At 44.5% G+C, this 20,471-nt stretch overlaps 2 protein-coding genes and 1 long non-coding RNA gene across 11 annotated transcripts in view; 1 reads left to right on the forward strand and 2 right to left on the reverse strand.

Moving 5' to 3' along the window:
- LOC125989336 (homeobox protein Hox-C4a) overlaps window positions 1–20,471 on the reverse strand; it is a 45,822-nt gene that overhangs the window by 2,217 nt on the left and 23,134 nt on the right. For 2 of the 9 annotated variants that reach the window (XR_007488649.2, XR_007488646.2), the window contains exons 2-4: window positions 14,093–14,213; window positions 2,588–2,725; window positions 2,003–2,115 (exon numbers count right to left, since the gene is read on the reverse strand). Coding sequence is in view for 1 of the 9 variants with exons in the window: in XM_049755573.2 (XP_049611530.1) it covers window positions 8,828–9,198; window positions 9,801–10,308 (879 nt within the window). In the remaining 8 variants the exon portion in view is untranslated. Of the gene's footprint in view, window positions 1–1,242; window positions 1,853–2,002; window positions 2,116–2,587; window positions 2,726–7,656; window positions 9,199–9,800; window positions 12,096–14,092; window positions 14,214–20,471 lie in introns of those variants that run through there. The other 7 variants (XR_011086552.1, XR_007488650.2, XR_011086551.1 and 4 more) reach the window with 7 other exon arrangements.
- LOC125989344 (uncharacterized) lies at window positions 6,131–14,266 on the forward strand. Its single transcript, XR_007488657.2, has 2 exons — window positions 6,131–6,277; window positions 12,092–14,266. It is a non-coding gene; the product is annotated as an uncharacterized lncRNA (long non-coding RNA).
- Window positions 16,692–20,287, reverse strand: hoxc5a (homeobox C5a). The gene is made up of 2 exons (XM_049755579.2): window positions 19,361–20,287; window positions 16,692–17,457 (listed from the first exon to the last, which is right to left on the reverse strand). Exons 1-2 carry the CDS (start codon window positions 19,785–19,787, stop codon window positions 17,249–17,251), a joined length of 636 nt encoding a protein of 211 aa, XP_049611536.1. The 5' UTR covers window positions 19,788–20,287; the 3' UTR covers window positions 16,692–17,248.

A 20,471-nucleotide genomic window follows, 5' to 3' on the forward strand; every position in this document is an offset into this window, starting at 1 on the left:
TGTCAAGCTCTAGTCCTCGGGGCCGCGTTCCAACATGTTTTCCAAGTGACCCTCGTTAAGCGCACCTGCGTGAAAAGTTTTAGCTTCTTTCACGTTCTTCAGGAGCTAAAACTTTTCACGCAGGTGCACTTAACGAGGGAATCACACGGACACTCCATTAGGTACACCGCCATTTTCAAGTGTACCAAATAACAGGCTACTTTATTAGGGAAATACACGAGGTGAATCTTGGAAAACATGTTGGAATGCGGCCCCAGGACTAGAGCTTGACACCTGTGACCTTTGACCATGATATTTCCCTAATAAAGTGGCCTGTTATTAGGTACACTTGAAAATGGCGGTGTACCTAATGGAGTGTCCATGTGATTCCCTCGTTAAGTGCACCTGCGTGAAAAGTTTTAGCTCCTTCCGAACGTGAAAGTGACCAAAAACTTTTCACGCACCTGCGCTTAACGAGGTTCACTTGGAAAACATGTTGGAACGCGGCCCGAGGACTAGAGCTTGACACCTCTGACCTTTGACCATGATATTTCCCTAATAAAGTGGCCTCTTATTAGGTACACTTGAAAATGGCGGTGTACCTAATGGAGTGTCCGTGTGATTCCCTCGTTAAGCGCACCTGCGTGAAAAGTTTTAGCTCCTGCAGAACGTGAAAGAAGCTAAAACTTTTCACGCAGGTGCGCTTAACGAGGGTCACTTGGAAAACATGTTGGAACGCGGCCCCTAGGACTAGAGCTTGACACCTGTGACCTTTGACCATGATATTTCCCTAATAAAGTGTTATTAGATACACTTGAAAATGGCGGTGTATCTAATGGAGTGTCCAAGAGACGTCACAGCTCAAACAGCCAATCAGGAGGTGGGGGTGAGGGCGGGTGTGACACTTTTCACTTTCACTTAAGCTTAACCCCCCCCCCCCCCCCCCCCCCCCGAGTGGCTTGTGATGCACATCATTAGTACAAAACAGTACATATGATAATGTCTTGATGAAACAGCCGACTGGTTAGTGACTTGGGCTTTTGCTCAGTAAGGTCTTGGTTCGATCCCAGGAGTGAGGAAGTACTTTTATTGTGCAATTAACCCTTTATTTATTTATTTATTCTTTTTTATTTTTTTACCTCGTGTAGTGTACCTATTGAAGTGTCCATGAGGTGTACCTACACGTCATTTAAAGCAGTTAACCAAATGTCTGATTTTTATGTTTTAATTGGTGAATATAAAAACAAGGAATAAAACACCAGACAAGTTTTAACATAAATGTTTATTAAAATAATAATAAAAGTACATTTCAAACCAGCAATCCAATGTGAAATTGCAGTAGATATATTGGATAACACTATTTAGGCGTATATATGCATACACGTTATTTAAAAACTACTACAAGTGTTATAAAATCAAGATTACCCAAAAAGAAGCATAATCTCCCCGTTGTTGCATAACGGCGCATCTCTTCATGCAATAAAGTTAGCCGTTAGCTTGGAGAAAACGTGCAGAAAAGAAGTGGTGTTTCAGTGAGTGGTTCTTTCTTTCCTTGGCAAATCGTAAATCTACATTCTGGCTTTCATAGTTCACGCCAGGAGACGCAACACATTCACTGACTGATCCGTTGATGCACGGGAAGGAAGTTCACCCATTAACTCGTTCGCGAACGGGAAAGTCAGAATTCGTTCCCTCACTGATCCGTTCACGCGATGAACTGGAAATGCAAATCACTGACTCGTTCACTCCGTTCAGTTAGTGAACGGGAAATGCAATTCACGACTCGTTCGTGAACAGCAAGTTACCTCATTTTCTTCTTCGTTTTGGTTTACGGCGTGGTGGCACCAGCTTCAATGCGCATTAACGGCACCTACTGGTTGAAGTCATATGAACTGAAAAAAGAACGAATCACTTTAGGAAGTGATTCGTTCATTAACCCTAACCCTTGAAACAATACATCTTGATGCTCAATATTTGTTCTTGATAGGTGTTGTGTTGGCTATATGAGCAAATAAATATTTACCCGATGGCCTCGTGTGCTTATCTGCGGATTCTTGCAATTGGGGACCCTTTGCTGGTCTTCAGCTGCACCTCAGCCTGCAGAGTCCAGCGAGCACCTCAAGCTTCAAACTGCAACTGGTTAAAAATAAAGATCAGGTCCTAAGGACAGGAAAGACATCCACAAAATAAATAACGAGAAATAAATTCAAGCTGCTTCAAAAGAATGTCTACGTGGCCAAAATGAAAGTAGAAATTACGCATTTGGAATAGCCATGTGGAAAATCGGAACACTATTTAAAAAAGTTAAAAGTTAAAGTCCCAATGATCATCGTCACACACACATCTGGGTGTGGTGAAATTTGTCCTCTGCATTTAACCCATCCCCATGTGATTTTGATCCATCCCCTGGGGGAGAGGGGAGCAGTGAGCAGCAGCGGTGCCGCGCTCGGGAATCATTTGGTGATCTAACCCCCCAATTCCAACCCTTAATGCTGAGTGCCAAGCAGGGAGGCAATGGGTCCCATTTTTATAGTCTTTGGTATGACCCGGCCGGGGTTTGAACCCACAACCTTCCAGTCTCAGGGCGGACACTCTACTACTGGGCCACTGAGCCGAAAGCAGCCTTGGTCACGTGATCGCGAGCCGTCCAATGGCAGATGACCGAAATCAAGCGCCGTCAACTTGAAGCTTCTGTGCAACTTTTTCCACATGTCATCTAAGAGCAGAAGCAACAGTCTTTGATCATCTGCAGGATATTTTGAAAAAAAAAAAAAAAAAAAAAACTGGTGAGGGTGTAAAGGAGGGAAGGAGTGACGTCAGCGCAAAATGGCAGCAAAGTGAGAGAAACGTCACTTGTTTCGGACGGTGTGTTGTATTTATTAAAAATAGCGGTGGTATGTTTATGGTTTCATTTTTCGTTTTGTTTTTTAATTCGTCAGGATTTCCACTTCAGCCTATTTACTGAAGGGTGCCACAGTATTTCCTTTAATAATTTTTTTTAATTGTTATATTTCAAAGGAAAAACACGTGATTGTCAAATTACGTATCTATTTGAATTACAAATTGAATTGCAAATAGAAATTCTTAAGAGCAGCCTCAATGGCTATTTAATTTTATTTGCTCACCGGCACAAATGTTTGCATTTCTTGCTTTGGTGGGCTTTCCCGGGAACGACCAGTCAGCGCATGTAGAGACAATGAAGACAATCAACACTTGCACAAAGCAACCTATTTCCCCGCGTGCCTGGATGTGGCTCACGTGAAGCCTTCCGATTGCTCGATTGCATTAATATTTTTTAGGTCATCGTATATTATTGCTAGAGTCATTGCAAAGTGAATGAAATTATTTTTTTTTTTGGTTGTTTAACCTCCATGAACGATGAGCGCGCATACACGTGGTTACGCGCCTTTCGCCTGCAATGACTATACTCGATTCTTCATCTTCATCTCACTTTCATCTGAACCTCTTGGCTTCACGAACATCTTTTGTTTTTTTTCCCAAAGGTTAAATTGCGCGTGATTATTTTTCATTTACAATTAACAAATAACTTATTTGAAATAATTTAACAAAAGCATATTTTTTATTGTGCAGAATTCAGTAATTTTACACCTAGATGTCCTCTTGATTATTTTGGATATATAACACATTATGAAATCAGATTATTTGAATGACTTTTAGTTATTGTACAATATTATCTACATTATGTTGGCGGAGCTACATGAAATAAAATTTTAAAAATCTGAATTAGTTCATTACATTTACATCAAAAGCTAAACTTGACAAATTAAGTGAAAGCATCACGAGTCGTCTTAGACCATACATGGCAAAGCGTTTCCTTCCATCTCGCGCACGCCCTGCATTGCAAGCAAGCTCGTCTGATACACAAGCTCAGCAAGTTGGCCATCATGTCGCTGCTGCGCCTGCACCACTATTCTCCCTGAACTCTGCTTGAACCGCCCTAGTCCCAATAAATCATTTTTCTTCCTCGCGCACACGCACGCACGCACACACACAAGCCCTGCCGGTCGCTCTGGGTGTCACCCCCTTCGTTTACTCCTCTTCCCCCTCCCCCTGCCTTTTATTTTTTTTCCCTTCACGCGCCTGCTGACAACAATAAAGAAATTTTCAGTAAAGGCTTAAATAAGAATTTCGAGAAAACGCAGCTACTTTATTTGCATATCAAATCTTGAAAATGATGCATAGTGGGTAACTGATCTGTCAAATAAATAAATTAAAAAACAAAACAAATGTTGTTTTGCGGTGTGTGCGCGCGCATGCGCAGGTTGTCTGGCCAGATAAGATGAGACTGAGGGGGGGGGGGGGGGGCGTTAATGGGCAGAGAGGATGCTGCCGGTTCAAACGCTGCATATAAATGGCGCTGTCCTGGCACGCAGGGAAGATTGATGGTTCCGGTGCCCTATATTGCTGTAAACAATGCAGCGCCAAATGAAAGGACTGCAGTTTGCTCACCACACTTCACAAGTGAGCCCAAAACAAGGCACAAGGCAAATACGCACACGCATGCCGGACCAGTATGCGGATCTTGACTTTTGCATGCAAGCACGCGCACAAGCACGCGCTTTTCATTTGGGGCTGACGTATGCATAGCCACTGTACCTGCAATGAATGTGCAGGCTTACAAAAATCAGCACGAAGAAACAATCAGGATTTTCAAATGTGCTATTATGTTGTCTGCGTGATATGCTAACATACGGGCACGCACATTGCCATTAAAAAAAAAAAAAAAAAGAAAATCACAAAAGGGGAATATGACATCCATGACAATTATTACATTATTATTGATGAGTGCAACATTGGATGTTCCCAATATTGTGGTCATTTACGTTAAAAGCAAAAACGGATTAAAAGAGCCCAGCAAAGCAACTTGTGTAACGTTGGATGCAGACTGAGGAAAAAATAAATCACGTTGCGATGCTCTGCGCAACAGCAAAGTCTAAAATATGAAACGACTTTTTTAGCTTAAAGATTCTTTTTTAATGATTATTTTTGTTTAAATGATGTTGCTCGCCCTAATATTAAAGGTGTCAAATTAATTGATTAATCAACAACAAATCAAAATCAAATTACTTGCCTCGTATTTTAATAATTGAGTCATTTTTAGAGACATTATAAAAAAAATCAACATTGTTCAAATTTCAGGCTCAAAAGCAATAATTCTCTGACATTTTTGAAATGAGATGAACAGTACTCAGAGGGAAAGGGATTGTAAATACCCTTTAATACGAATACAATTGTATTAAATGATTTGCTTGATCGATGGAATAATTAAATAAATTGATTCTAAAAATATTCGATAGTGACAGTCAAAATTGTAGCAAAGGTTTTCAGTGCAATCAACTCAAATCTGAAGCATAAGCAGTTTAATAAACATGCACCTCTATGACAGTGTCAATAAAAATATTTTAATACATTTGTAAATGACACATTTGTGTTACTCTTATTGTTTATTTTTAGCGGACTCGTTAAACGGAGCGTCCCGACAGAATATTTGATTCAAGTGGACTTCGGTCATTGTTATGCGAGGCGTCGTTTAAGTACATTTGGGAAATTTGAGCGTCGCGCCAAATCACTTGCAAATCAATTGGCCGCTGTTTTTGGTTCTAAATGCGTGTTTTATGCAAATGAAGTGAGCTAGCCGAAAATGGACGCGGTGCATCTGCTACCCGGGCAAGGAGATTTACGCCTCTATGCTGCCTGGTGCGCATGCGCAAGTTAGCGGCCGTCCTGACCTTTGTTTCAACTCGCAGCCTTTTCACAGCTGTCGCCGCTGCACACAAGAACAATGATGCACTTTTCATCACCTAGCTTGCGCAAAGTTGCTGCACCGGGCAGGCGCTCACCTGAGAGCGCCGCCTTATTTTTTTGCGCCCGTAAAAACGTCACCCCAGCCAGCTAGGCAGCAAGATTTGGGCTACTCTTACGATTCTAGCTCGCATTCAAACATTTCGATAACCATTAATGTCAATATTGTTGCCGAGGCCCGGGGCAAATATAAATCAGTGCAAGTGTGCCATGGTGCAATTGGATCAGAAAAAAATCCAGAGTGGTTCAGCAGTCACAAGACGCACGCATTGAAAACAAAAGAAAACCAAACCTGTGGAGCTGACTAAGCATTGAGGAATGTGAAAGAGTGAAGTTGAGACGAGCTGCACGTCCACACTCAGTGTGTGTATGCGTGGCTACCGCCTTACCTGCCACGCTCAGAAAAGAGATTTCGAGCTTGGCCATGTAAGGATTTAAAGGACGGGCAGATGAGGAAATTTCATTACCGGTGCAGGTAAGCTACGAGGCGGTCTATGACGTCACAAAATTTTATCGAAGGTGCCCACAGTAATTGCGTAAAGTGACACTGACAATTTGGGGGCAAATATGATCGAACAGTAATCATCAAATTTTTTTTCTCTGAAAGTAGACTATCATTTCCATTGAATTGCATTCCAATATGATGATACTTTTTTTTTGCCTTTAGCTATACTGTTTTGCAAAGACCTTGCACGCGCGCGTCCATGCACGTGCAGACTTGCTTGGCGAGGACTTGCGGAAGTTGCTGTCCAAACGCTAAAGCCGAACAGGATGGATGGGCTCACCTTTGAAATGCTCGAGTAACACACGAGTCACGTGACTTAGGATTGTTGACCCCCTCCCCTCCCCCACTGTGACTTTCCCCTTAGCATTTTCTCTTCCGGCATGCAGAACACGGAATAATCCATTCAAAATAATGGCAGTAAATTTTGATGAGCGCTGCAGGTCAGGGAGCGGAGCAAGATGTGGAGCAGGTTAGGGTTAGGGTTAACCCTTGGGTTACCCTAACCCGAACCCGCAAGTGCCTTTGACCCGCAGCGTTCATCATATTTTACTGCCATTATTTTGAATTGATTATTCTGTATTAGGGTTGGGGTTGACTTTAACAGACGGGCACAGAGCCCGCCCGCCCGCAAACGAACGAGAGAAAGCCAAGGGGAGCGGCCGGACTGTTCACGGGTGGGCGCGGGGGGTGGCTCGCCCATCCAGCTTGAAATAAACCTAATGGGACATAAAATGTGTCCTCGGTGTGAACTCGGGCTTCTCCAATGCAAAAAAAAAACTTCCATCAAGTCGCTTTTCAGCGTGGCGACACGGAGGCGAGGACAAGAAGAGAACTCGGAGGGCTCTGCTGCATGCTGAGCGCATGTGGCCCGCCTGTATACAGCACAACCATTTCTCCAACGTGTCGGCCAACATAAAGGCTCCTCCGCTCATTTTTCAGACGCGTCTCATCGCTATTCTGCGGACAAGCGACCTCCCTCCATCCCTCCATCCCCGCATGCCTGCCTGCAGATGCGCTAGCTCGCTCGCGCTTTTGCTCCAAATTGAGCAAATCCACCCTATTCAAAACACACATTTAGCAAAATCCAATATGTTTTTTTTTTTTGCGCATCAAAAAAGCTGCATGTGCCGTGAGAATGACGGTGAAGAGCCTTTTGTGAATCCACTATGCCCCCCTCCCTCTCCCGAGAGGAAAAGCGATTTATACTAGCCTATTCATGTCACAAATTCAGTAATTTATCAAATTCGTGTGGATTGATTTCTTTTTTTTTTGGTTTGATGTTTGGATCCATTTGAGCTAAAACACAAATAAGGGGAGAATCTAAAAGTCCCGGTAAATATTTTGAATGGTTTTGCTTTGAAAAAACAAAAAAAACAAAAACAAGGGCGGAAAAAAATACAACTCCTGCGGGCCATGCTGATCACGTGGGGCTGCTGTTCTCCCTTAATAACAATGCATGGTGCACACAACAATTTCATTCATGCACTTGATTTTACACACAACTTGCTGGATGGTGTGTGCACGTCAAAAAGCAATTTAACGCGTACGAAAGCAAATGGACGATTTTCCAAAACATTGTCGACCCCCCCCCCCCCCCCAACACTTTGCAGATGTCCACTACACCGAAACGCTAGCAGTTTACTGTTCAACACACACACGCACGCACACACACACATGCAATAAAATGCACAGCGATCGCTGCAGGGAAGAGAGAGATAAAACACACACACACACGCACACACACACAAACACGCCCACGGTGATAGTGGTTTGGTTCAAAATGGAAGATTGCGCCTACAATAAGCCAACGAGTCAGCAAACGTATCGAAAACTAGAAGACACTCACTGTTTTATTGATCAATATGATTAGCACAGGTACACTAAATCCGTTTATTGCATTTCACAATAATCCATTTTTTTTGAAGGTCCTAAACACAACACCAACACCACGAAACCAAACTGTAAACAATAAATAAATAATTAAATAAATAATTAAATAAATAAATAATTGTTTCTGAAATACACGAGGTAATTGTCACATGTTTTTTTATCCTAAACATACAAGTTCAAGATGAATGGTGTGTTTCAGCTTTTTTTTTTTTTTTTTTTTAATTCTCCCCTAATACCAAAAATAATTATATTGATATTTTTCCGGTGTTGTCTGAAATAAATAGATTGTGCATTTCACCTGCAAAGGGCAAAAGAATGGCCCACAACAATATTTGTATTCAACGTATCGCCATTTTTTGCTCGGCCTTCTTTCCAAACATATTCAAAGAGCATTTGAAACGCGTTCAAATAAACGAAACCCTGTATCACGTATAAAAAAGACTGCATCGGTATTCGCAGGAATCCATGCTATATAACATGCATTTTATATAACGCTGGACTTGGAGGAAACCGCACACGATGGCTACGAAAAAAAACCCAAAACAAAATAGACCATCATCTATAAATACGCAGTTCTCTTCTGTTTTTTTTTTTTCTCCTTGCATGATCTGCGTCGTCCGTGTGCGTTTTTTATAACCTGGTCATGTCGTCGCCGTGCTGCGCCGCCGCGCTCAGTTCATCGGAGGCCGCTGCGGCGCCGGTGGCCGAGGAAGGAAGCACGGCCGCGGACGCAGCGCTGGAGCCGGACGACGACGACGACGAAGACGACGAGCGCACTTTGGTGTTGGGCAGCCGGTGGTCCTTTTTCCATTTCATCCTGCGGTTCTGAAACCAAATTTTGATCTGGCGTTCGGACAGGACCAGCGTGTGGGCGATCTCGATGCGCCTCCTCCGAGTCAAATAGCGGTTATAGTGGAACTCCTTCTCCAGTTCCAAGACTTGCTGGCGGGTGTATGCTGTCCGAGACCGCTTGGGCTCCGTCCCGTTGTAGCCCGAGTTGACTGCGAGGGCGGGCGGGCGGGTCGACGGTGGGTGCATGGGGGGAGAAGAAGACAAGGAAGAAGGGAGGAAGGAAGCAAGCAAGGAAAGAAGGAAGCAAAGAAAGAAAGAAAGAAAGAAAGGAAGGACAACACGGAATAAAGGAGGGGTAAACATGGATGTGACTTGAAAGATTTATGTGCGCGTTTGGGATGTTGAAAAGGCAACTTTAGAAGTTGTGGGGACACTCGCTGCAGCCAAGCAAGATCAATTATTAATGCAAGATTACAAAGCTGGATTCCTTTTTTTGTTCGTTTTCTTTCGCTGCCTTCCCCTCTTATTCATATATGTCCCGTCGCTGTCTCTCTCTCTCTCTCCCCCTTTCCATGGTGCAATACATAAGAGCAGAAGCCACATGGTGATACGGCTGCCCTGAGTATACCTCGGCTATAAAATTTATGGTGGGTGTAATTACCAACGCCGAGTCGTAAATCCGCCTCAATTGTGCCATTTCAAAAGGCTGGCTGGCTGGCTCACTGGCTGGCCTGCTCTCGGAGATGCAGGGGAGAAGGGGGCTGGGGAGAGCGAGGGCGGACATAAAGGCGCAGCTTTTTTGCATGCCTACCGGTGCTGACGTGAATCTTCTTCATCCACGGGTAGACAACGGGTTGCTTGGACGAGGCGGCGCTGTTGGGATGCTCCGGCAGGGCTTGGTTGCAGGCAGAGGCTGCGGCCGGCGGGGTGGCGGGGGACATGGACAACTGGGGGGTCTCGCACGAAGCGGGCTGGCCCTTGCCCGCAAGCAGGTGCGCCGAGTGGCCAATGCCCGCGTGTCCCCTCGGCGTGTCGGGCTCGGGGATGCTTGCGCAGTTGTACTGGCGCGCTTGGTAGCTGGCCCGCGGCGCAGCGTACAAGTCCTGCTGCTGCTGGTGGTGCTGGTGCTGGTGGTGATGCTGCGGTGGTGGCGGCGGCGGAGGAGGCGGCGGCGGCGGCTGCTGGTAGCCCGGGTCCCTGGCGCGGCCGTAATATTCAGGGCTGTGCTCGGGAATGTAGTTGTTTTGCGAATATTCCTCGCATGGAGGAAACTTCGGATCAATGTAGTTGGACTCCATCAAATACGAGCTCATGATCATTAATTTCTGGAGTGCAAAATAATTTTTCTAGCTTTGTCGTTTTTCTGCTCCATAAAGCCCTCCTACTTGCAAGCAGCCCTGTAAAGTTACTTTTACCACGTGACCATGACGGCCAATCGCAGCCGAGCTGCAGGTGCCCGGATGAGGAACCAGAGTTGTTGAGCATACCTCCAGTCGCCATGGCGCGCTCGCTTCCAGCTTCCTCGCTCGCTCGCTCGCTCTCTCGCTCTCTCCCTCGCTTAATTTCTCCTTTTGCTCAGCCCTCTCCCTTGCTCTCCCTCTCCGCTTGTCTTGGTAGCGAAGCCATTGATCTTGGCCACTAAACTAGTAGCTCGCTTTGCTGACCAAGGAGAAAAAAAACAAACACACACACAACCAAACGCAATTATTCAAGGCGACAATCGAGCTCTTCCTCCAAGAAGAAGAACAATGGCAACCCTGAAAGCGATTGCAAAATTGGATACAAAACGTCTCCAAAACGGTGCATGATGGGAAATAGTTTTGTTAGATGGGTGAAAAAGAACGATAGGTAAAAATAAAACAAAAATATTTTCTAATATATAAAATAAATAAATAAATAAATAAATAAACAACTTCCAATGAAAAAGAAAATTGAGGGTCACATGACCTAGCTCATCTGACCCAGGTCAAAGGTGGGCAATAAAGAGCAGTGATCCTTAAAGGTTGATACCAGAACCACATACAGGAAACCAAGGGCAGCTCCCTTGTATTGAATACATTTGATTTTCATCTTTAGGAAACGTTTTTTTTAAACGTTTATTGATGAGTGTTTTTATTTCACTTTTATGCGCACCCAATTTACAATTTTTTTCCCCCTAAATTGAAGCACAGCATTTCTGTTCATACTGTGCCTAATGTCATACAGGCTTAGAATAGGAATAAGACCTAGCTTGTTTTAATGAACATTTGGGCCTATTATACAAATGTTTTTCTATTTTAGAACCTCATCTCTTTTGAGGCGGCACTGCATGCACATGTCACCGAGGTATTTGCGGTTTTGGTAACGCAATTCCATTTTCAAATCACACAATTTGGAAATTCTGACATATACTTAAAAAAACTGCTATAGTTCAAAGGTCATATTGTTTGTGGTGACCAGGAAGAGACGATTCACCTCCAATTATTTTGAAAATTCCAATTTCAGTAGTGTGGAACTGGTAGCCGTCAGCCAAGAAGTAGCTGTCGGTTTGCAAAAGGTCGCACTATCGGGGCAGACGACCTCTCGCGCCCTCGCTGAGCGTAAAATGAATCAATGCTGCCCGCAACGTACAACTAGATCATGAGTGAATCAGATGAATCCATTTGAAAAAAGCATGTCAAAGGAGTTTGACGCTATTTTAGCAAAAACAAGAAAAAATGGGAGAACCATCACAGGAGTCTTGATCATATAAAAGATTGAATGAAGGAGCCAAGGGGCGTATTTGGACGAGCCCCGCTCAAATCACACGTCACAATTACGAAATTGGGCATGGGTTTGCACGTGCGGCACAACTTGGGGTTAAAGCGGCCTGCTCGTTTCCAACAATGGCCGCCTGCTACAGCTTCACTCACTGAGGCCGGATTCGCTTGTTTTCAACTCCAACCAGACGGCTTGCATTTTGGTGTGACAAACAAAGATCACATTCTAAAACCGTAGTAACACGTGGCTTCCAAGCATCACGATGGCAAAGAGCCTAACTTGTGTTGCCAGTTGCCAATAGTGTTATCATTTAACAGAGCACAGCAAAAAACGACACTAATGGTGGTTTTTGTTTCCCAACAGCTATGCATGCAGGCATGGATTAGATCTTTCTGCCATTATGAGCGACAGACGGTCACCCTTCTAGCATGCCAACAGAGCTGCTTTTGCTCACGCAAGCCACGTACGAGCCAAGACCAAACGACTACACGGGCCTTAATTCTCCATCCGTAACACAAGACACATTTTGACATGCAAAACACACACAAAGCAACACCAAGGTATTCCACTAGAGCTGAGACAGCAAATATTTGTGCATGACTGCCATTTGGAGAAGCCATCCAGCTCCAAATACTGATGCTATCAGAAGCAGTGAGCACATTAGCTCTGCTTTTTATCGCCATGGAAACTTGTCATGTGAATGCTGCATATTTTCTTATCGCTCTGGACAGCTCTTCTGTCTTCAATCTGACAGCTAAACAACAAAAACATCATCACTACTAACCCATAATAATAATAATAAAAATAATAATAATGATCAGGAAGTGGAGGAGTTTGATGTGAGCGTGCTGCGTTTGCGAGCGCTTGACTTTGTGGGAAAGGCGCGTGACATTTCTATTAGCGCTCGTCTTGGGAGGCTTTTATTGCGCAATAAAAGCGGTAAATCAGTCGGGTTTTAACGAGCGCCTGTTCGCAACGTGTTCGACGAGGTGTCGAACGGTAGCTGCTTGCAAGGCGGGTAATCCCTGGACGTGGCCGGCAGCACGAGGTATCACGTGTGCGTTTCGCGGGACGCCCGACGGAAACGTGCGCGTTGACTTGCAGCAGGCCGAGTCTGGGGGTGAGTTGCAGCTGCCCATGTATTCCCGTAGAGACGTATTTGCGATTGTGTTCAAGTGCACGCAAATTCGGTTCTACAGGGTACATATAGACAACTAATACGGGGTCTCTCGGCCTTTGTGCGGCATCCCAACAACTCAACAGCTGCATCGTGTTGTTTTTCAATGCGTGTCCGTGGCGCTTTTATGAATATTCAGCCGCCAACATGCACAAAGGGTCGGCGTGACAGCGGGGATGAAAAATAAGTTGGCTGCATTGTTCCCGAGCGTTTCTTTCGGCCTGCTATTAGCATAGTGACCGCTCGCTAACCTTTCTTGCTGACACTCGGGAAGCTAATGAGAAAAGGCCGCGATGACAAATGTCATATCGGACATGTGGCCCCTGTTTGGGGAGGGGTTATTAAAAACGGCAAACATATAACGCAAATTGGGAATCGATGGCATTGATTATAGCTACAGTGCAAGCGCGCGAAATGCATGAGCCAGGGTGAGCGATTCACCTTGTTCAAAAAAATGACGTGAGGAAGGTGTGAAGGATTAAAGACGCCCCGACGGGGATGCGGCGGACGGGATTGTTGCATTTTAATACGAGGAGACAGGCTGACCCGCGCTTCACCCCGCCTGCGTTCCAATAGTTCACTGCCAAGCATTATTGATGGAGGGACACCAATGAATTCCTTCCCCGCACAAATGGCTTTCAGATTGTGCACCGCCAGTTCAATAACTTGTTATAATGTACAAGTAAAAAAGATGAGGCCCTCGGGCGGATTATTTGCCTCGTTCATTTATTCATTGGAGGGCTAATTAAAGGGCCCCTTTGCTAATTAAAAGCCTTACACGCGTTGGGAAATGCAGACGATGTGGTGGTTCCGTGTTTCAATTGGTGGCCCAATGGCTGCACCTGACCCGAGCGCTGCATGCAATATCCCTGATTAAATAGCCATAACGTGCTTTTAATCAAACACTTAACAGAACACATACACGCCCCCCCCCGCCCCCACAGGTGTAGTTATAATATCGTCCAGTTCAAATAAAAAAAAGTTGTAATGAAATGCAGACAGTCGTGCGAGAGGTGCAATATGCGCTCAAAGCAGCACATGCAGGCAAGAGGGACTCTTAGACGCCCCCCTCCCGCCCCTCCCCAGAAACCAAAGTGCATGTTTTGCACTTCATTAAAGCTCCACGTTCAACCACTTGAGTGTGCAACTTGAATGAGGATTTCAACAAGCGCTCGACACGTTCTCACCTTTTTCAGCGGCACCGCCATGCAGCACGATGGAGCGATCTGTGAGAAGCGAGCACGGGATAGGAGACGGGACGGGATGGGCCACACGTCCTGCATGGCCTTCCCCTGAGCATGGAACGTTCTGAAAAACACAAAGGCAAATGAGACATGCACGAGGTCAAACGTGGTGCAGGTCTGAAGAAGAACTTGGAACAGTCGAGCTACACACACACACATATATATATTATACGTATATTTCTATAAATAAATAAATAAATAAATAAATACATAAATAAATAAATAAATAAATATTAAATTAAAATATATATATATATAAATAAATAAATATATATATGTATAACGGCATATATATATATATATATATACACACACACACACACACACACACACACACACACACACACGCACGCACGCACGCACACACACACACACACACACACACACACACACACACACATACACAATGTTTTTTTTGTTCTTTACAATGGTTGGAATTAGAAGAGAGGAGCTTCTTACGTCCAGGCCTGCTCATGCATGTGAGGGAAACGCCTAAACATTCATTTACTGCGCGACAAATAAATAACATGGTTGCCAAACGATTTACAACTTATTTGCGTGTCGATTCCTTGAGGGAAAACAATGAATTTATTTAGGGCTATTTAGGGTTAATTTCTAACCGGAGGATATTTTTTTAATTAATGAAAAATGTGTTTAGTTCTATTTCTATTTTCATACGCTGCACTCGAGCGTTGCTTTTTTTTTTCTCCTGTGATTTATTTCCAAATGAGCTGAGAGGATGCCCTAGAAAAAAAAAAAAAGGAGGGGGGGGGGGGGGGGGGGTCGCTGGACTGAGGAGAGACATTTGGGACGGGTCATTTTGACAAAAAACTAAAAAGAAAGCCTCCTCGGGCTAAAATCCACGAATAGAAAGCCCGACTACGTCGTCATGCAGTCGTATTATAAATAGGACGATTTGTGTGTCCACATTTAGTGGCGTGCACTTATATGTGGGCTGAGACAAAAGCAAAAGTCATCCGGAAGTGGCCTCTGCGATTTAAATAATGACCGTGTCAGCTGCACAGGTCAGAGAAAAAAACAAAAACAGCACACACGTTGCAAGTGAAAGCGGATGTTCCCATTGTTCCCACTTTCGATCCCGCATGACGCTCCAGAAGGACAACATGAGAGAAACACATGAAACACACAAATGACGCTACCGGCAAAATGTGCCACACCACAGATGCTCCAAACTGTGCATGGACTTTACTTTCATAGGACCTACACACACGCGCACACACACTGCTAAGGAGTGTGTTGGACAGTGCCCCCTAACGGTAGTGTACTACACATCAGCATGCGCGACTAGAAAGGCAGAAATAAAAATAAATGGACGTGCTTGAAAGGGGCCTGCAGCTTGTTGCCGTCACAAATCGACAATTCAAGTCAAAGGAAGACTAGACAATTCACATGAGTAAAAAAGTGTCGAGCAGCTTGTGGTTCTGCGCGAGCGCGCACACACACACAAATTGAATTTTTTTATATTATATAAATAAATTGCGTCAACATGCTTAACTAAAAATATGTTCTTATTTACGTTTGACTATTAATAATAATTCTAAAATCAAGAAGATGGGTCTGAGCAAGTAAAAAAAAGTATTTATCAGTGTCGGTATTTTACAGCATGCAGTGAAATTAAAGGCGAGCGAGTGCCAGCCTGCTGCCGATCCGTGATCGCAGCAGCACGGCCATGCAATGTCCGATCCACTTGCCTGCGTGCTCACCGCTTGCAAACTGCCTCCTGTGGCCCACATGAGGCGCATACATGCAGCCAACCGGTCGGTCGGTCGGCCGGATGGCCGGCCAGCAGCTGCGATTGCCGGACACTTAGGATTATATATGATGTGTATATGTCGAAGGTTTGTCAGCTCTTGCGGGCCATAAAAGCCACTTAAATGACACCACGTGCTTCCCAAGCACCATTCACAGGGCCTGCTCCGGCCAATTGACATAATTATGTAACCTTGTAAACTTGAAAATAGCCCAAAAGAGGGGACTGGGTGGAAGAACCAAGGAAGGAGGATTCAAGACGATGTCAATGTAAAGGCCGTGTTGCAGGGGCCTAAAGTGGACGCCGATTTTCTCCACCAAGCAAGAAACTTTGATTAGGAGTTAGGAGGTGAGTCCTGTTTATTACTCTTATATTTTATCCCTTACAAATTTCTTAACGCCTCCTGCTGTGCATGCTTAAAAAAAACAAAAAACAAACAAAAAAAAAAAACGGCGCGCGCGCACTGCCGCGTGAAATTGGTGCGTCAAGAGCGTCTTGTAAAAAAAGCAACTTTTGCATGGGAAGGGGGAAGTCGGGGAGGGAGTATTATCTCAGGTGGACGAGGGCTTCCTTTCTTTCTCCTGGCAAAACAGGAAACAGTCTGTCTGGAAACGAGGGTGATAAAGTTTTATGAGGGCTTTAAACTTCATTGCGCGTTTGTCACTCGGCTTTTAAGCAGACGAAAAAAAGGCAACGCTTGAAATGAGACCTCACCCACTTTTTCAGCCATTTGATGCTTGTCAAATGTCATAAAAGGGGGCTACACAAACAGTGCGTGTAATCATTTTATTAGTTACAGTCAACAGTGAATCGCTGATTCGATTATTCGTCAGGCACCGGAAGTCTAAAGATGACAGCCCCCGCCACACACACAAACACTCACATCACAGTATCATTACACACAGTCGTCTTGGATTACACGCGAGTTCATTCACAATGACACATAGCCGAACGCAGAAAATAACAAAATACATGGAGCACTCTTAAAAAAAAAAAGTTTTTTTTTTTTTTTTTTATCACATGACGTTGGAGGTAAAGTTGACGTGGTTTCCTCATCCAAGTTCTAAATAAATTCCATTTAGGAATTCGGTGGACGTTTGGCTCCGCAGCGCCCCTCAACTTCTTGTATAGGCAGCAAATTAATTCATTTAGCAACGCAAACCGATTGATCAGCGTGAGCGAGAGTCAATACATTGGATTCCGAACTGCAACGGCCGACACATAATTGCTGATGGAAGAGTCACGCTGCGGTGTCATGACGTCATTGCTCCCCGCAGTTCATCCGGAGGTCAGACAGCTGCTTGCGCAAAGTGTGTTCGGCCATGCCCTTATTCCTTGACTTTAGTCTTGGAGTCCTTCTTCCATTTCATGCGCCGGTTTTGGAACCAGATCTTGATCTGTCTCTCGTTGAGGCACAGCGTGTGCGCGATCTCAACGCGCCTGCGGCGGCTCAGATAGCGGTTGAAGTGGAACTCCTTCTCCAGCTCCAGAGTCTGGTAGCGGGTGTAGCTCGTCCTCGAGCGCTTGCCCTCCGATTCTGACCGATTGCAAACACAAGTTAGCAACGGGCCAGACGGTCGCGCACAAATTGACGCATGCACGTGACAAAAAAAAAAAAAAAAAAAAGATTGGGCCACCCTTTCTGTTCCTTATCAGGCACTCACTCACTGAATAAAAAAATAATAAATAAATAGATATTTTTTTATGTTGAAATAACGTGTCAAACGCGTTTCTATGGAGACTTGGACTGGCGCAAAACATGTCAAAGGTGCTGATTGTGGTGGTAGCAACCCTCGTGGCATGTTGGATGACTGGTTTACCCATGCATCTCACAGTTCAGAGGTCATGGGTTCAAATCCACTCTCTGGCTTCCTATTTGGAATTTGCGTCCTCCCTTTATACATGTAAGTGAGTATGAGGATAATCAGATATAGATAAATGTTCACACAATATATTTACAATTTGGCTGATTCATTGCATCTCGCTAAGCATTTTTATTCGTTGAAAATAGAAAATATTTTTCCATAGTTACATTGTTGAAGTATCGGCTACACACGCACACACAAACACACACTATATATATATATATATATATATATATATATATATATATATATATATATATATATATATATATATATATATATATATATATGTATATGTGGGTGTGGGTGTATACACACACACTCACACACACACACTCTTAAAAATACTTTGTTAGAAACAACCCAATTTGTGTTAAAAATTGGACCAACCAAGGATATATAAATGTGTGTGTGTGTGTGTATATATATATATATATATATATATATATATATATATATATATATATATATATATATATATATATATATATATATATATGTGTGTGTGTGTGTGTCTTTGTGCAGATGAAATTTGTACATTATAAAACAAATACAAATATTTCTTTTGATTTATGGTCATCTATAAATACAAACTATAGTGATGGCTACACGTGTCTAGTATATTTTGACTAAGCGCTAACTTGCTAAAGATAACTTGTAGCATGTTGCTCTGTGCTTCTATAAATCGAGTGCTCACAATTGGACTAATCGAGAAAAAGAAGCGTCCATCAAAAGAGACCAATTCGGCTGACATTACGTGCTGATTACGGCTTGGTATACAGTCGATGGAATGTGCAGACAAATACTACAAATTAGTTTCCCTCTGTATTTTCTGAGGTACAACAAGACATTATCCCTGAAACAAAATAGTAGCCTGCTCATGGAACGCCGGCCTGGCGTCGGCTGGGTCCAAAACCATGCGACTATGAGCATTTCACGAGCTATTATGCCCCGGCTCAATGCCTACGCATGCACTCGGGGACTGCAGTGCGTGAGTGGGACATTTGGAGCCGTCCCGCCTGCCTGGCTGCAGGGCTCTTTGCAAATCAAGCCTATAGACAAATTTACCGTCAAAGTGTCCACTGTCCATTTGGAGCCCGCAGCCAACTCGTGGCTCCTACACTGTCTGCAAAAGAGTGCCTGCATGCCTATTCAAATCTTTTCGAGGTGAAAAGTTCAGGCTCGGCTAGGGTCAGGTCACTAGTGTTGCCCAGAGTTCAATTGAAGGCTACAGCTTCAAACACACACACGCAGGCTGATCATGTCAGAGCTGCGCCGAGGAGTTGCTAAAATAGAAGCAATAAAGACAATAATACTTACGGATGAATCTGGAAAATATGATTTGATAATTTTGTCACAATTTGATCCTCCGGCCCAATTACTGCATCATAAATCAGACCCCAGATCACCTCTTCGCCGTAATAGAGCAGCTTTACGAGCAATGGATGCCTTTGTCATAAAATTTATGGCCGCGAGTTTTTATTATTTCCTGCGTTTGGCCTATAAAACTCAAGAAGCAAAGTGGAGAGCGCTGGAAACGAAGCGCGAGCAGCCTGAAAGAGGGACCGAGTTTACCGTGGCTCACGTGCAGTTTGGTCATCCACGGATAAATCTGCGGTCCGTGCTCGTCGCCTCGCTGCGCGCTGGCGCTGGCATTGCGCGAGCCCGTTTGCGCCTTCTCCGCAACGGGGGCGCCTTCCTGCAGGCTCCGGGCGCCGCCGGACTTGGCGCTCCTATCCGGCGCTCTGTCTGCACCGCGGCCGCACGGGAAGCTTCCCGAGCGCTGCGCGACCGGACCGGAATGCGCGCAAGCCGGCGGCGGCGGGAGGGGAGCCTCCCCCGGGCTGCTTCGTACGCTGCTTTGCATCTCGCCCCGTCCGAGCGAACCGGCGGATCCTCCGTGACACAGGCTGGACCCGTGCCCCGCCACACTGAAGCCAAACATTGGACAACTTGTCTCGCCCGCCTGCTTCACACAGCAGCTGTCAACATAAGAGCTCATTTAAAAAAAAAAAAAAAAAAAGAAGAACCGCTTTACACCTTTAGCAACGAGAAGCTTGCGCTTATTCCCTGATTTGTGTTGATCATTGCTTTTCTTGCTAGCCCAGTTTAGAAGAAGAAGAAGAAAAAAATTGGCCTCTCCTAAAAAAAAAAAAATAATCCAAGATTTATCGGTGGACTAGCCTTTGGTATCTTTTTTTTTTTAATCCTTGATCCCCATGCGCGCTGCCCAAATATGGCCTATTTGTATGGGATCACGTGCGCATGTTGGCCACTCATAAATTGGCGTTGATACTCAATGGGGATATTGATGAATAGCAAAAACGTGTCCAGTAAACTTTGAGCTGCTGCGGCTGGTGAGTGCGGGGGAGCAAGGCGAGCAGCCTTTCGCCAAAAAAATGGCAGCACAGTAGAACAAGAGCGTCATCTGCTGTTGGGAAGGGGACAGGACGGCCGCGGACGGTCACGCGCGCAATCGAACGCGCTCCCGTCTCATCAAAAGAAAATCAAATAAAAAGGCATGAATGCCGAACTCAATGGAAAAAAAAATACAAAACGAGTTGAATTATAGTGCGAGCGTCATCTAATTTTTGAATCAAGCGGAGGTCAAAACATTCAGCACTTCTGGCGTCCATATGAATTTTTGTTTTCTTAATATTCTGCGAATTTGCTTCCACAATATTAA

Source organism: Syngnathus scovelli, chromosome 2 (assembly GCF_024217435.2).
Source record: "Syngnathus scovelli strain Florida chromosome 2, RoL_Ssco_1.2, whole genome shotgun sequence".
NCBI lineage: Eukaryota > Metazoa > Chordata > Actinopteri > Syngnathiformes > Syngnathidae > Syngnathus > Syngnathus scovelli.

Excerpts from the sequence above, each read along its gene's own strand:
- hoxc5a (XM_049755579.2), bottom strand. The coding sequence starts at position 19,787 with ATGAGCTCTTATGTTGACAGCTGCTGTGTGAAGCAGGCGGGCGAGACA. Across the intron at positions 17,458-19,360 it reads CAAACTGCACGTGAGCCACG|AATCGGAGGGCAAGCGCTCG; the intron begins GTAAACTCGGTC and ends GCAATCGGTCAG.